Here is an 18,341-nt window from a genome sequence, read left to right as displayed (position 1 = left end):
TAGGAATGTAGAAAACATAAAGGAGATGTAGGGAAGTGTTTCTTTTTGAAAAACCTGGGACAAAAGTATTAAGAGCCTGAATTGTACTGGAGAGAAAATGGGAAGCCAGTGAAAGGATTGTATAGGGGAAACCTAATAGAGAATGGAAAGATAGACTACGGACAGTCTTTCAAATAGGCATAAATGGTGAAAGTCAGAGTGGAATGCCAGTAAGGATTGAGTTATGTAATCTGGCATAAGAATTGTGGTTGTTTTTGAAGGGGTTGTTCACCTTTGAGTAAACTTTTACTATGATGTAGAAAGTGATATTCTGAGACAATTTGCAGTTGGTTTTCATTTTTATTATTTGTGGTTTTTGAATTATTTAGCTTTTTTCAGCAGCTCTCTAGTTTTCGGTTTCAGTCAGGTTGCTAATGTCCACTTTCTCCAAGCAACTATGCATTGAACTGAGAGAGCAGAACTGAGAGAGCAGAAAGGAAGTATGTGACTTCATGTTGTTCAGCTGGAGCAAGGTTTGCTGTAGACTAGGAAATCTGGTGTCTTATGCATAAAGATGTAACTGGAATCCAAAAAAAATATCCAGTATAGGTAAATCTAAAAACAATTGGACTTGCTGAGTAATCAATGAAGACGTTTCACTACTCATCCGAGCAGCTCCTTCAGTTCAACTGACTGGTGTGGGAAATTCGTCATATAAAACTCTTCCACTAATCCAATCACAATGGCACATTGTAACTCTTCAAAGAGGTGACATCTGAAGAAATTCACAGAGGTGTTGATTCTGTGTCGTTATTGTGATAGGATTTTCCAATGTGTCATGCAACTCCTACAAACAGGTGTTGCATGTGGCTACCCAGGCTGGGCCTTTGTCAAAACAGCAGCAACCAAGCCTAACAGGAACACCAATAGAAATAACTGCCCGGAGATCCCATATGTAGCTGGAGTGTCAGAGAAACTCAGGAGGATTTTCAACAAACACCACGTCCCTGTGTTTTTCCAACCTAGCAACACACTGAGACAAAAACTGGTACACCCAAAGGATCCAACACCAAAAGAAAAACAAAGCAATGTGGTATACAGAGTCCAGTGTAGCAAGGAGTGCACAGATCTATACATTGGGGAGACAAAACAACTGCTCTCCAAGTGAATGGCTCAGCATAGGAGCGAACGCTACAGGGCAAAACTCAGCAGTCTTTCTACACCTAAAAGACAAGGGACACTCCTTTGAAGATAGCAAGGTGCAAATCTTGGATAAAAAAGACTGCTGGTTTGAATGAGGCGTGAAAGAGGCGATTCATGTCCAGGTGGAGAAACCATCCCTGAACAGAGGTGGCGGCCTTCGACACCACCTGTCTGCTACATACAATGCTGTTCTAACATCTGTACCCCGGCGGTTTCAGAACACTTCAGACATCCATTCATGCAACTCTCACAAGTAACACTTGTTTCTAGGAGTTGCATGACGCATTGGATAATCCTATCACAGTAACTACACAGAATCAACACCTCTGTGAATTTCTTCAGATGTCACCTCTTTGAAGAGTTACAATGTGCCATTGTGATTGGATTAGTGGAAGAGTTTTATATTTCAAAAGGAAGGTGTGAGTATCTCCAACAATAATGAATCAACCAATTAAAAAATTGAAAAATGTATTAGGACATAAGAGCAAGACCTTCTTAGACCTTCTTATTAGGACATAAGAGCAAGACCTTCATTTGAAATGTTGTTGTGGACCTACACCCTAGGACTGGGGTGAATTGTGAGTATATTCTCCATGATTAACTCCAATATTTGTTTTTAAATTATTAATTATGTTGGCGTAGTCCTATACATATATATTTCTTTGGCATTGACACAAATCATATTACTATGAAGAGTTTTATATGCAGAGAACTTCCCACACCAGTCAGTTGAACTGAAGAAACTGCTAGGATGAATAGTGAAATGTCTTCATTGATTACTCAGCAAGTCCATTTGTTTTTAGATTTAACTATACTATATATACCATCACCTGGATGAATGAAAATCTTCATAGTCAATCCAAAAAAAAATGTACCTAATTTCCTAAGAAGAGCAGAGAACATCTAATGTTGCTTTTGAAAAAAAGTAGGCAGATATATCCATACAGACTGGGAAATCAACCATATTAAATGAAATAGCTGGCTGATGCAAATAGGATTTTTGAGAAAGCAGCACAAAGGTAACAATTAACATTCCTTCTACTTCTAGAGGCATATAATGCAACAGCATACACTTTTTCTTGTCCCTGTTAAAAACAAAGCTGTAATTGAAATGACTCAATTATACAATATCTGGTAGAATGCCTAACACTGTAAACAGATACACTCCCTCTTATTTTGCCTTTCATTATTTTTTATGTTTTTGTGTATTAGAGATATCTGCGTTACTTTATGATGTATTTTAGACTTTTATGCACCGCCAACATTTTCTCAAATTGGAAAATCATGACTATTCTCCATTGCTTAAATGCAAATAATAAAAAATGAGTAAAACCTATAAAAACAAAAGTAAAGTATATAAGGCAATTTGCTTTTGGTGATTTAAATGGAAAATAGCTAAATATCTTTTGTATATTACATTTGTGGAAACTTTGAAAATTGCAGCATTGCTGAAATACAAGATAACAAAGTCTATAAAAAGTCAGTCATGAAATAGATTTGTTTTCTTTAAGCCATATTTCCACATTATTTTATTGTTTGACTCGGAATAGACTGTCATTTGTAATAACTGTCCTGTTTACGAAGTACCATTCTCAGCCATATCTTAGTACGGTATTTGCACTTACTTTTAAAGAGACACATATTGCATATCCCTAAATTATACAATATTAATCAAAAATTTTAGATGCAAAAATATATATATATAAATAGTTTCCAACACTACAAGCAAGTAGTGCAAGGTTTAAGTCAGTATAAGAGCAACAATTATAATTTAATATACATGTAGGGAATCAAACAAGTCCTTCCCCTGTTTCTCTGTCTGTGACATCATCCAGCCCGGTTAAAGGATGGAGAATCGTCCGATTGGCTGGAAGCCCCAGTACATCCCAGGGAGAGGAGGAGGAGGACCCAGGGGAGTGTCTGAATTTGAAGCCAAATGCACAGGGTTACAGAGAGAGCTGATAAAAGCCAAAACTAAAGAAAAGCTGAGAGAGACAGCAGGGAGAGTGAAAGTGTTGCATGTAATTTGAAAGAGCTGCAGTACTTTTGTGCTCAGAAAGACAGATTTGATTTTCAGCCATTCCGTTCAGAGGTTGGATGCCAGTTGCAACCCTTGTGTGTCCCCAGTGTGAGGACAGTTGTTTCCCGTGAGCCTGCCACGTGAGAGCTACCGCCTATATACTATAGGAGAGGTACATTGGGGCAGGTAGCACTACCTGGGGAATAAGGAGCTCTGGGAAAAGGGACATTACATGTGAACTGAACTGTGTTGGCTACCAGGAGTGGAGAGAGACTGTGCTAGTTGCTAGACAGAACCATATTTCCCCTGTGTAGGAATAGTATTGCATTGCACTGTTTAACCTATTCTTTCCTTTATTATTTAGTTTTTAGTTTTTCTTGGTGTACTGCAAACTGTGTGTTTTATTTTCCTTGTGGAATTCCCTAGAAGTTTGATCCTTAATGCTCACTAGGTGCAGGCACTGCGCTATAAATCCCAGTTACCAGTACTGTATATTTCATAGCCAAAGAGAACTTAGGGCCCTAGATTGCAAAGGGCTAATCACTATTTAAAAGAGAGTGTAACCAAGGTAGAGTTATAAACAAATTATTATTATTATCTTTTTTTTTTTTATAACTTAAAGTTTTATTACGGTTTTATCAGTTTTACAGCAAAAAGAAAGTCATAAAACAAAAGATATCAAACATTAAAGTCCTGGTTACATACATACAGGTCCATCAAGCCGTAGGCAGTATTAGTACAAAATACACAGTGCAGCAAATTGCAACATAATATCACCCGTAGAAGCATGTGTGCCCGTAATCAACCGTGTGCTTGAGAAATACACATAGAACTATAGGGTCAACGGGGAGAAAAAAAAAAAGGGGGGGGGTGGTTCCTGGATAGTAATGGACTCGCATATCATTCCATTTGTGTAGACGGGAGTTTAGAGGATCTCAGGTCTAAAATAGTCTGGATCCTATGGAGACAACCCTTTATACATATCCGTTGTGGTAAAAACATCCCACCTGAACCAGATCTTGTTAAAGCGATGGAGTGTATCTCTTATTCTAGCTGTCATATACAGTACTCCATTTCCCTCATATCTACCACCCTACGTATCACATCTATTAACTGTGGTGGGTGTTGTTTTTTCCAATGATGGGTGATTGCTAACCTACAAGCTGTGAGTATATAATTAAGTAGTCTTTGCTCAACCCTAGACACATCATTTAACGGTTTCCAAACCAGCGTCGTAAGAGGGTCTTAAACAATTTCTATACAGAAAAGTTTGCCCAGGAAGGTTTCAACAGATTTCCAAAATGGAGACAACATCGGGCAGTGCAGCATTATATGCGGAAGTGTCCCAACCATCCCACAGTGTCTCCAGCAATGCCGTGGGACATTGGGAAACCATTTGTGTAATTTACTAGGAGTATGATACCAGAAAAACATTGTTTTGTACAAACTTTCTTGTTGTCTGACACACGAGACATTTTTCCTAGCGTTCTCCCATATATCCTCCCAGGTATCCATTGGTATTTCCTGCGAAATTATCTCCTCCCATTTCATCATATATCTATGTTTAGGGAACGGGTCAACAGGGATGTCAGTTAAGAGCCTATAGATTGTAGAGATTAGAGCTCTCTGGGGAAGTCCGGTTTTACATATACGTTCAAATCTTGTGAGGGGGGTAGGTTGCCCACCACTAACCAAAATGCTCTGGCAGAAGTGTGCAAGCTGTAAGTAAAACAAAGTGTCGGAAGTATTTGGTAAGTGGTTTGTAATTCCGTGAAAGAGAAGAGTTTGCTTGTCAAGGGATTGATGAAGTCCCGAACGGTAAAGAGGTTTTTTAGACCCCAATGTGCTTTAAAAGTATCCTGCATACCTGGAGAAAATGAAGGATTACCAAGCACTGGCGTAAGAGGCAAAGTAGCGCTTACCAATTTATACTTTTTTCTGCATTGGTTCCAAATTCGGAGGGTAAACGAAATCAGGTTTAAAACTCCTAGAGGTAATTTGAGGTGAGATCCCCTACACCATAGGTACGTAGCAGGGTGAATAGGAGAAATCCATAAGGTCTCTATAAATGCCCATTTTGATGTTGGTTCATATGTAGACCAGCCAGCTACTTGCCGTAAGTGAGCAGCGGTATAATAGCTGTCTATATTTGGAGTTGCTAAGCCTCCTTGACCTTTGCTAGCCAACATTACTGTCCTAGGTACCCGGTGTCTGGACTTACCCCAAATGAATTTAAAAAACATGGATTGTAGGTCCTTCAAGATAGCTTTCGGTACTGGTACTGGGAGAGTCTCGAAAAGGTATAATAACTTTGGGAGGATGGCCATTTTTAATGTTGTGATCCTCCCCAGCCACGAAATTGGAAGGGGATGCCATTTGCGTATGAGATTCTTTAATTTCAGTATGAGAGGGGGGAAGTTGTATCGATATAAAGTGCCATAAGTTTTAGTCAAATTAATCCCCAGATATTTCAAGGTATGGTCTTTCCACTTATAGTGGAAGGCCGCTGACAAAGTATTCCGCGTGGCTGTTGGTAAGTTTAAAGGCAGGGCTTCAGTTTTATCTACATTCACCTTATAACCCGAATAGATACCATACTCGTTCAGTATTTTATGCAAATTAGGGAGAGAGATTACTGGGTTCGTTAATGTCAAGAGGACGTCGCCCGCAAAAAGAGATATAATGAACTCTCGACCTTGGATCTTTGGGCCCGTGATATCTGGGTGTTTTCTAATGGCTGATGCCAGAGGTTCGATGCTTAAAGCATATAATAAAGGTGACAGGGGACATCCCTGTCTGGTGCCATTTTGTATTGAGATCGCAGAGCTGGACGCCCCTGGAAGCTTAAGTGTAGCCTTGGGCAGGGAGTAGAGTCCTTGTATAGCGGTTAGGAAAGGACCTTCAAGCCCTAATGCAAAGAGGAGATCAGAGAGAAAATCCCAGCGCAGACGGTCAAACGCCTTTTCAGCGTCTAAACTTAATAGTAAAGCTGGCGTCTTGGTCTTATGGATGGCGTCTATCAAATCAATTGTGCGTCTGGTATTGTCTCCCGCTTGCCTACCGTAAACGAAACCAACTTGATCAGAGTCAATAAGTTTAGGCATGAGTGGAGCTAACCTATTCGCTAAAATTTTCGTGAATAACTTCAGATCTGAGTTTAGGAGGGCAATAGGTCTATAACTACCACATTGACTCGGGTCTTTGCCATCCTTGTGTATCAAGGTGATATAGGACGCCAACATTGAAGAAGGGATGGCATCTCCAGACAAAAACGAATTAAAAAGTTTCGCTAAATGTGGGGATAGGATTTCTACAAATTTCTTATAATAAGAATAGGGGAGTCCGTCCGGCCCTGGTGCCTTTGAGGGAGGCAAGGATAAATCTCTTTGATCTCCTCTACAGTTATCACCTTATTTAAACACTGCACGTCCTCAGGGGTAAATCTAGAGTCAATATTGTCTTTCAAAAAGGCTCTCAGTAATGCAGTATAGTATCCCTGAAAAGCCTTAGCTATTTCTATAGGCGTATAAGCCATCCCACCCCCCTCAAAAGAGATAGCAGTTATTGCTGATTGTATCTGCTGATCTCTTAATCTCTTAGCCAAAAGGGAGTGAGGTTTGTCACCTCGCTCATAATATTTTTGCTTAGTCCAACGTAAGGCTTTCTCAATATCTGCCGTTGTTAGTGATTTTAGCTGTTTGCGGACTAGGACAATTTCCTTCTGAATAGCTGTTGTGGGGTTCTTATGTGCTGAGCGTTCAAGGGATCTCAATTTTTGGTCAAGGGTGGACCGAATATGGAGCTTTGTACTCTTCCTGTAGGCTGACATTGCTATAAATTTACCCCTGAGGACTGCTTTATGTGCTTCCCATAACATAGACATATTATTTACAGAATTCACATTCTCATTAAAATAATTTTGCATCGTTTGTAACACATCAAAACATGCCTGCGTATCATTCAATAAGGACTCATTTAAGCGCCAATGTGGACTTCTTGGTGGGGCTGTAGAAAGTTCAATATTGAGTATGACAGCCGAATGATCGGACCAGGGAATCGGGATAATATCCGAAGTTGCTGGGTAGGTCAATATGAGTTGGGGAATCAAAAAAAAGTCCAGCCGAGAATACAGTTGATGTCTTGTTGACAAAAATGTATATGAACTATCAGTGGGGTGATGTACTCGCCAGACATCCTGAAGGTCAAGCCTACGAATAAGCTGTCTGAATCTGCGGCAGTGAATTTTGTAATCCCTTTGTGCAGGGGGTGAGGAGCGGTCCTTCAATTCCGAGAGAACTAAATTAAAATCTCCTCCTATGACGGTATAAGGACAATGATCGCTGCAAATCTTGGTCAGAGTGGGCTTAAGAAAAGACAGCTGGTTTGTATTTGGAGAGTATATATTCGCCAATTTAGTCGGCTTTCCCCCCAAAGCCCCCTCCAGAATTAAGTAACGGCCATTCGGGTCCCTAAGGATCTGAGACACTTCAAAGGGGCAATCTCTATGGATCATAGTAAGTAGACCTGCCTTCTTGACATTTCTACTGGCTTGATATACCTTAGGATAAAGGTTAGTGTTGAGGGTTTGGTTCTCAGAGGCTTTGAAATGAGTCTCTTGTAGCATCACAATATCCGGACGCAGTCTATGAATCTCCCTGATTACCATGTAGCGCTTCATTACGCTATTAAGACCATTAAAGTTGAGTGTTAATAATTTCACCATCTTAGTAGCTGAATGTGCAAAGCTGAGGGAGAAGCTGAACCAACAAGGCTCAGGCTAAACAAGTGCCCTAATAAACTGTAGGGTATCTCAAACAGGGAGCCATTGGGGTGTGTACATATCTAGGAACACTTTAAACAGGGTAAAGAACAGGGAAAGTCATAGCACCAAACTAAGGATGGGACAAGTAGGAGAATCAAATCCTTGTTATGTATGGACCAACCAGACCACCATGGCCTGTACAGGGGAGTATCCAGGTCTAACATGGAGTGAGTGTAAGAGATCATAAGATTACTTACAGGATGTTGCCAATCCGACATTCTGGACACGATGTGTTGCACTCTGAGGGGCGATTCAACAACATAAAATCATTCTGTGGGTTTCTACAATGCAGGCTTTACTTTTTCCCACGTAGGTTTAAGTTTCTCCTGAGTTCCGCGATGTCTAGTTGGCGAATGCGGTGGTAGTCCGGATGCCTGGAAACCGAACGTCTGCAGAAATTGAGAGCCTTGAGCTGGATCCTGCATCGTGAATTGCCGATTTTCTTTGAGAACGATGAGCTTGAACGGGAAACCCCAACGATAAGAGACACCTAGATCTCTAAGCTTTTGGGTGATCGGCCGTAGCTCCCTCCGTTTAGCTAATGTTATGGGGGAGAGGTCATTGAAAATCTGGATCCGGTGGCCTTGGTGTTCAATATGAGAAGTGTTCCTCGTCTTATCGATTATACTTTCTTTACTTTCAAAGTAATGAAGACAGACCAATATGTCTCTCGGAGTAGAGGAAGTCATCTGTCTGGGTCCTAGTGCCCTATGCGCTCTATCAAATCGCCAGGCTTCAGGTGGGAGGTCAGGGTTGATAGTGGAGAACAAAGTACGGAGGTATACTCTGATGTCTTGTGTACTTATCTCCTCTGGGACCCCTCTGATCCTCAGGTTCTGTCGGCGAGATCTATTTTCCAGGTCTTCTGCATGTAATTTCATAGAAACCAATTCAGATCTCAAATACTGGTTTTCCTCCTCCAGGGCCGTATGTCTTTGGATTAGCTCATCTGTGGTAGTCTCCAGATGATCAGTTCTCTCTCCGAGGTTGGTGACCTCCATTTGGATATCTTTAAGCGCTACTTTGATTGTATCCGCTATGGTGGCTGTAAGCTTATCATGTAGTGCAGTTAGGTGCTGGGATAGAACCTGAGCGGTCACAGGCTCATGTTCCTGTGTAGGTATTGAGGCACAGGCAGTTACCTGTTCGTCTGCACACTGCATGGGAGAGCTTGGGGCTGAGGAGTCGGGTGGTGGTTCCGGATCTGAATCCTCTCCGCCATTTTGTTGAGGCCTGCGTGCACTCGGTGTTTTTTGTAAGTACGGAGACATCGTGCCTGCCGTTTCTTTAGGGCGCTTCTTACCCATCGCTAATAGCTCAGCTTCGGTTTCCACACAACCCGGTGCTATCCGTAGGCTGTAGAAGCGAATTTAGCGGGTGTACGGGCTTAGTCGGCACGGAGCAAATCCTCGGAGCGTCCTGCTCACACCATTGCGCGCATGCGCCCCTTATTATTATTATCTTTAAGACATGCAATGGTTGATATTCATTGGTGTCAGTTTAAGAACCTTAGACCTGTACCTCAGTAATTCACAGGCCTGGAAAATTGCAGTCAAGCCAAGTCTAAATTAACTCTATGCGTTGTATAAAATATGCATGTATATTGTATGCACTGCTATCAAGTAGGATATGTCCTGCAATATAAACTTATTGCTCTAGAGAGGTTATAGGCAAATAAAAGGAAATTTACCCACACACCCTTGCTTGATGTTATAAACATACAACTGAAGATGCTAGAAGTTGCAACAAACATAACATAACGGCGCTGGCGTCTCATTTTTGACGGACGCCGGCTTCCATTTTTCTTTGACGCTGGCAAATTTTCACCAGCGATTTTTCGTGCCCGTTTCGCGAATTTCCCCTGGCGAATAAATTCGCCCATCACTAGCTGTTATAAGATGTCATTTGAAATACCAATGCTCAGTTTAATTCTATTCATTTATTTTATTAAAGCTGTCCTTACACCATGACAAAACACTATATTACCAATGAATTTCTTGTAGACTAACGGCAATAAAACCAATCTTCCATACAGCATAATTTGCAGAGCACGTGCTATAATACTAAAGTACAATATATAGAAGGTCATTTTATAGAACAGAGAAAAAATATTAGTGAAGTCATAAAAGCACAGCTGAAAAGTTGTCACTTTGAGTCTCAATTATGTTCTCGTTGGAAAGAGTTCAGATATTTATAACATTAGGCCACCTTTTACAAGGAAACGCGCCTACTTCAATCCAGTTTTCTCACATTCGTGATCAAATAATTGAAACAGAATGTAATTTAAATGGAAATCTTGTCCATTTTGATAAATTCAAGCACAGTACCTGTCCACACTTATCAGAAAATGCTGTTGGAAATTTGTCTGCAAAATATGATCAGCCGATTTCAAAGACACAGGAGAAATATGTATAATGTAATCTATGACTATAGTTAATGCGACTGCATGACTAATGTATATACTGTATGACTATAAAGCAGCTACCATCTGAGGTTTGTCCTGTATATTGAGTTTTGTATTTTCACTAAAACAAGGCTGTCATCATATATGGACAGTGACCTGTATGTTTTTACACTGAATGCAATATAAAAAAGACTACTAACAAGACAGGGAAGACCAATTAAAACTCAGAATCACAAATGTCACTCTAAACGAACACCTCCCATATGAATAAAGCAGGATATAAACAAGGAAATTGATAACTGTCAAATATGTAATATGCAAGAGGGGGTTGAGTGTGATCTTAGTGTAAAAAACCTTACCCTAGATACATAAATAATAATTATACCCCAAAGGCAGTCTGGTTCTTTTCTATGGTACCTGTTATACAGAAAGCCCAGGTTTTTCCAGATAAGGAATGTTTCTGGAATTTGATTCTCCATACTTCATAGGGCAAATTTACTAACAAATGAATTTCTATTTTTTTCCACAAATTACGCAAAATTTGTGGTTTTACTATACTTCTTGAAAGCTTTAAAAAGTCAAGATTTCTTACGAGTAAAAGCCTCTCAAACAAAAATTTGTCAGGGAAAAGTTGTCCAGGTTCTATAGAAGTCAATGGGAGTTGCACTAATCTTATTGGACCATTTTCAATCCACTCAGACTTTACAAGGTTTTTGGATTTTTTTCCTCCAATAATTGCCCAAAATTTTTAGAGGATTTATAGCTATTTGTATTTATTAGCACATTGTTCAGCTCTTTTCTGCTCATGCTTTTTAAATTCACATCATTTAATACATTCCATGACATTCATGGTTTTAGAGAAAGTGAGTTTAGTTATGAGAATGTTGATAAATAGGCCTCCACGTCAACTAAAAACCATTTAAAAATGAAAGGGGTTGTTTACCTTTAAATTAACTTTAAGTATAATATTTAGTGTTATATTCTTAGACAATTTGCAAGTGATTTTTGAGTTATTTAGCTTTTTATTCAGCAGCTCTTCAGTTTGCAGTTTCAGAATTTTGTTGTTAGGGTCCAAATTACCCTAGCAACCATGCACTGCTTTGAATAAGAGACTAAAATATGAATAGGAGAGGGCCTGAATAGAAAGAAGAGTAGTAAAAAGTAGCAATAACAATAAATATGTAGCTTTACAGAGCATTTGTTTTTAGATGGGGTCATATTTACATATTTGCATCTGTTGGGTTTGGAATTGCAGCTGTTATATTGTTGTAAGGGCTTAATTGCCTTAGCAACAAGGCTGCAGTTTTGAATGACAGAATGGAAGATACACTCATATTTCTACCTCCTTTATAGATGGACCTATACTAAGCAATTAAAAGCAAGAGAAACTAAGCACCTAGTAGCTAAGAATAGCTCAATAGGTCCTGTAGAATAGGATAAATGAACATGGGATCTCAACAGAGAAATTGGTCATATAGCTAAAAATATGGAGGAGTGTTTGGAAAAGCTTAGTGATGGGCGAATCTGCTCCATTTTGCGAAATTCGAAAAACGCGAAAAATTCAGAAAAAACATTGAAGTCAATGGGCATCAAAACAATTTTGATGCGAGTGTCAATTTTTATGCACACGACTATTTGGTCCAAATACATTAAAGTCATAGGCCATCTGAATAATTTTCACGTGCTATAATTTTTATGCGTGCGGCAATTTTGACACATTTCAATGTGCCTAATTGTCACCACAGTTTCGTGAATTAATTCGCTTGCGGCGTGTCTGCCGAATTTATTCGCCCATCACTACTTGTAATATTACATTTTTATTTATTTGTTTTAAATACAATAGTCTATTGTATTAAACATTTTATTATTATTATAACTAAAAATATATGTATTTATATTAACTAAAACTGAATAATCATTTGACTAATGGTAAAACATTTTTACATCATCCTATAATTTCGAGGACCTTGGACAAGGGAAGTTGATGCAACATTCATTTCAGGAGGCTACCAATAGATGGAAGAGTTCTTGGTCTTTTTATTGGGAAAGCTCAGCCGCGTTACCTTGACACTTTTACATTTTTATTATTCTCAACCTACGAGTTTGGAGTAATAACTTAAGGCAAATAGATCTGCTGTACAGATCACAGACACTGAATAAGAAAGAGGAATGCAATATATTGATATTTGAATGAAACACAGGCTGGGATATTTCCTCTCCAGTGCTTGGGTTTTCCCTAAGTACAGAGTAAATATTAAAATCCAATGAATCTAAGGGTCATAACACTTACCTTGTAATTGAAATATTACCCTATCGATCACCACCTGAACATGATGCAGTAATGCAAAAAAACACCTCACAGTGTCAAAGTTATTAAATATATTTCATGAACATACCACATAACGTCTTCAGTGATGTATCAGAGTAAGTTTCACGGTCACAGCCTTTTCCAATATGATTAGTCTGTAGCTCAATACTTGTTCGAATGAAAGATACAGGTCCATCACAAGTTTCTAGCCGAACAGTAGGAAGCAAGGCAATGCTCCCAGAACCAGGGTTGTATTCAATGCGTTTATCCCAGTCTGCAAATAAAGTAGTAAAAATATGAGAAACCTGGCATGCTAATGCTAGAGACAAAATCAGTCTTACACTATGTGGAATAGCCAATGCAAAATTCTCATACAAAACATACACATGTGATTGTGATTAGCAGTATTTGTTGGATTTTTACTATGTATCATTTTACTCTTGATTATTTAATTTCATTGTTGTTAAAGATCATATCATATGTCATATTAAGCAATACCCTTAAATCTTCCAACCGTGAGGATAGCACAACAACCCCAGCACATAATTAACCACATTGGGGAACCCCTAATAAGCATTTCCAAATGCTAACAAACCCCCACCAGGTTCACTTCCCAAAGGGAAAGCAGGCAGAGTAGGGCATGCACAGGCAGTGTAGGAGACCTATCATGACCACTCCACTCTACTATGTTCAGTGACACAATACCAATTCTTCTCCTACAGTCTGAGGTGTGAACAGGTGAATAATGTGGGCACTGGCAGTCTGAGATGTGATCAATGCAGGGTTTTAGGTTTGAACAATACCAGTCCTTACTTGTGTGAACAATGCAGGCCCTTAAAGGAGAAGGAAAGGTTAAAACTAAGTAACTCTTATCAGAAAGGTCCATCTAAATATACCAGTAAACCCCCAAAGTAGTGCTGCTCTGAGTCCCCTGTCAAAAGATACACAGCATTTCTTTCCTTCTATTGTGTACACATGGGCTTCTGTATCAGACTTCCTGCCTTCATCTTAAACCTCATTGCCCTGGGCAAGAGCATGCTCAGTTTGCTCCTCTCCCCCCCCCCTTCTCTACTGTAATCTGAGCCCAGAGCAGGGAGAGACTCAGGCAGGAAGTGATGTCACACCACGTTAATACTGCACCTCCTATCCTAAACAAACAGAGAGTTTCTAGAGCTTTTTATTCAGGTATGGTAAAACATTCTACAAAATAAATATAGCATTCATTCTAGCTTGCACTATTGCAGCTAATCTATTGGCAATAAAATCCCTCCATAGCTTTCCTTCTCCTTTAAAATTATGAACAATATAGTGTCTAATAGGTGCGAACAATATGTGGGATTACAAGTGTGAACAATACAGGTCTTTTACAGACTGAGTGTGAGGGTTGACCAATGCAGGGGCCAGTTGATCTCAGTTCTAATACAATTCAAAGTGTACACAAACTAACCAGAGCAAACATGTAAACTGAACCTACTTCATGTTTGGTCCTAGCGAGGTAGATAATTAGATTAGTAGTTCATAGTTAAGCAGAAATCTGTTATAAAGGGGGAAATCCAGTGCAAAAGTGAAAATCTATGCATCCACAGAGTTATTTGGGCTTTGATGATTACTTTTACATAAATGTAGGTGTAGTCCGTTCAGGGCCAAACACGCAGTGCGCCCAAGACACCCCAGCCCCGGTGACAGAAATTGAGGGAAGATGCGATCAGCAGTAGTGACAAGTGGGAGTGCATAACTGCTCTCTTCCTTGTTCGGAAGACTATGTTTCTTTCAAGTTGCTTATTAAAATCATTTTTCAAAAATCTGTGAATATAAGTCAAGTGCTACACTGAAACTTTATGGCACAAGAAGAACAGCAAGAAACACTGACCCCATAATAATCTGATAAAGACTTCATCTTTTTTTTTTTTAACAGTTTGGCCCAGCAATGGTCTTAATTTAGAAAGTTGAAACAAATAAGAATCTCAATAACTAATTTGAAAGGAAAGTGTACTTATTTTATGTTGCATTTGCTAATTGCTTTAGGTTCACTCCTTGCTTAGATGCTGACTGAGCGTGGGAGGAAAAATGAGTTTTCATTTTCCTTGGGGAAACCCTGACTAATTTTGTTAGAGCTCATTTATTGAGTCACCCATCAGCAATGGGGTGTATATATTTCCCATTCCGTCTCTTTCGCATGTTTTCTGAAGCTTGATTTGTATCCCTTAGGTTGTTTCGGTTTTTGATTCTGTAATCAGAACTAATTTGAAAATTGAACAGAAGTCTGAGAGCTGAGAAGCAAAGTTGGAATTGATATTTAGCAAGAACTTCTTTGGGCAAATTAAAACAAGAAATTATTTCTCATCTCCATAAATATTAATAAAAACAGGAAAACATGACTTTTCCCAGTCTGAAACGTTGCATCTTAATTAGCTGATGAATGCTATATTTAATGGCCATTAGCATATACAAAACTAAAAAGGAGGTTTGTGTCCTGAAAGCAATGCTATAGAATTATCCTGGAAGAGAGGGGGAGCTTATAATAAGATAATCGTGAATACGACATGAAGTGTTGGAGTTAATTGAGTGCTCTTTTGACTTGCAAGCATTGGGTATCCCAGTAGATATCAATTATCATTTATTTGGCATGTGCCTTAAGTACAATTGTGGGGGTAAAATACATTGTTTTGTTCAGAATAATACCAGTCCGACATCACTAACCTAATAAATCACTGTTTTTGGTAGAAATTATATTTCTAGATGGCAAATAATGTACTAGTAGGTGTAGTAGAGTGATAGAAAACCAACAGACCCAACAGTCATGACATGCATGCTGCTGATTCTGGGTAATTGAATCATTAATTGAGGCTTATTCAAAACAACAACAGTGTTCAAAATTATAATAGCTTTTTACAAATAATAGCAGTGTGGAATGTGAATGAATTCATTCTGTGAATAAACAGATGTCAATTATGGCCCTTATTTAAGGAAGGCAGCAAATGTTGTTATAGGTTATAGTGCACTTCTCTCTGAAAATCTGAGTAAAATGGTTCATTTTAGACATTATGTAGAATAACAACGTACTTTGATTAAAAAGTTGATTGGAGAGGGGGAATCGCATAAAGATGTGCAAAAAGGATTATATGATTCCCCCTCTCCAATCAACTTTTTAATCAAAGTACGTTGTTATTCTGAATGTCTGAAATGACCCATTTACTCAGATTTTCAGAGAGAAATGCACTATAACCTATAATAACATTCGCTGCCTTCCTTAAATGATAAGTTTCTCAGCTAAAAAGATGTCAAATGCTTTATAATAGCAACCACAACCTGAAAAACATAGAAGAAAATGGAAAAGTATCATTTGAATGGATAGATAACTAGCCGATGACTAGCCAAAATGGCAAAGACTCAGCCAATGATAAGCTCCAGGAAGATCAAAAAAAAAGATCTAAAGCTACCTGTGAGTACTGTTACAATTAGAAGGTGCCTATGTGAAGCCAAGCTATTGCCAAGAAGCCCCCATTGTTGAAAAAAAAGATGTGCCGATGAGGTTACAATTGCCAAAGAACAAATTGACTGGCCTAAAGGGAAATGGTGCAACATTTTGTGGACTTACGAAAGCAAGATTGTTCTTATTGGATCAAAGGGCTGCAGACAGTTTGCCAGATGACCCCAAAAACTGAATTCAAGCCACAGTACACTGTGAAGACAGTGAAGCATCCCTGGTATTGCATACCAGGGATCATGGATCAGTTTCAATACATGAAAATACTTGAAGAGGTCATGTTGCCTTATGTCGTAGAGGAAATGCACCTTGAAATGCACCAGTAAATGAGCAACATCTTGGTTCCAGACAACAAGATTGATGTTATGGAGTTATGGAGTGCGCAATCACAGCAATTATCCAGCACACTTTGTATACTTAAAGTCTTTGCTTCACAGGGTGCACGCAATGTTCATCTCCACATACCTCCAATTCAAGTATATACAGATTGCAGCACTCCAATATCGCATTAAAATCACCTTTATTTTCAAAGTAGCATAGCGACGTTTCGGACACAAAAAGTCCTTTATCAAGCTAATGTTAGATTGATAAAGGACTTTTTGTGTCCAAAACGTTGCTATGCTACTTTGAAAATAAAGGCGGTTTTAATGCGATATTGGAGTGCTGCAATCTGTATATACTTGATGTTATGGAGTGGCCAGCCCAATTCGACAGACCTTAATCCGATAAAAAATTTGTGGGGGGACATAAAAAATGTTGATCCTGAGGCAAAACCAAGAAATGCAGAAGAATTCTGGAATTTAACAGGTGCCAGAAGTTGGTCGGCAACACAGATGTGCAGCAGTTCTCAGAAACAGTGGTTATACAACTAAATAGTAGTTCTTGAAACACTTTTAAGTTTATGCAGTGAATATTTGAATTGTAAAGAAGAATGCAGACACTGCTATTTTTTGGAACAGCCTGATATTCCCTTTTCTTCACGTTCTGTAAAGGATTAACAGAAATTTGATCAGTTTTAACTCATGTTTTGAATGTGCAGTGTATAGAAATAAAAGCTATTATGAGTGAGGATTTTGAGCTTTATTCACTTTTTTAAGCACACAGCTATTATTCTGAACACAACTGTGTGTATATATATATATATATATATATATATATATATATATATATATATATATATATATATATATATATATATATATATATATATATATATATATATATATATATATATATTATATATATTTTGCATATCTAAATGTAATCTTTAAAAACTTGTAAAAGTAATACATATGTATATTGTATTCAATATCGCTATAGTCTAAGATTGTGTTTAAATTCAAGAGTTGCAGTTAGTTTTTCTGTTTAGTCTTAAGTAATATTTTGGAACTATCATTAAAAAGTGCATTTACTGTTTTGCACAGATGCTGTGCAGAGGAACAGTTAGTGTGCCAGTTAGTTTTCAGTGACTTTAAATCACTATGTTCTATAAATGCCAACCTAGAAATTGAAGGAATGTGAACATAAGCACATGATCTAATTGCTTTTCACAGCTGAGTAAAAACGAATCGGCGACTGGTAGAGAACAAAAAAACTGTTTGGTTTAAAAGGGTTGAGATATTCAGATATTTAAAATGGAAAATGTAATATAGTATAGTATATATAATCATGATGTGATAAAATATTATTTTTGTTTGTAAAAATTACATTTCTTAAGGGGCATTATATACAGTACCTGTATTCAGAATTTCTTAGGTTTATTGTTTTTGTTATTTCCTTTTCAGTTAAGGTATTCCCAGCACTGCCATTTAGTGTATAACTTGAATTTATATTATTTTTGTGCATAACCTTGCATTTATTATCAACATTGACCCTCATTTTCCAGTTTGCTGCCCAGTTTTCCAATTTAGTCAAATCACTCTGCAAAGTGGCAGCATCCTGCATGGAACCTATAGTTCTGCACAATAGAAACAGTACTTTCAATGCCCACCTCCAGGTCATTAATAAACAAGTTGAAAAGCAAAGGACCAAGTACAGAGCCCTGCAGTACTCCACTAACAACACTGGTCCAATTAGAAAATGGTCCATTTACCACCACTCTTTGTAGTCTGTCTTTTA

At 38.4% G+C, this 18,341-nt stretch overlaps 1 protein-coding gene across 1 annotated transcript in view; it reads right to left on the bottom strand.

Moving 5' to 3' along the window:
• The window catches only part of clstn2.S (calsyntenin 2 S homeolog), a 454,486-nt gene that overhangs the window by 79,317 nt on the left and 356,828 nt on the right, over nucleotides 1-18,341 (bottom strand). The window contains exon 6 of the mRNA XM_018265797.2: nucleotides 12,825-13,010. Within this exon, the coding sequence (XP_018121286.1) occupies nucleotides 12,825-13,010 (186 nt within the window). The remainder of the gene's footprint in view (nucleotides 1-12,824; nucleotides 13,011-18,341) is intronic.

The sequence above is a fragment of the Xenopus laevis genome, chromosome 5S, assembly GCF_017654675.1.
Source record: "Xenopus laevis strain J_2021 chromosome 5S, Xenopus_laevis_v10.1, whole genome shotgun sequence".
Taxonomy (NCBI): Eukaryota; Metazoa; Chordata; class Amphibia; order Anura; family Pipidae; genus Xenopus; species Xenopus laevis.
The sequence above is the reverse complement of the archived record's forward strand: the minus strand, read 5'-3'. Positions and strand labels throughout refer to the sequence as shown.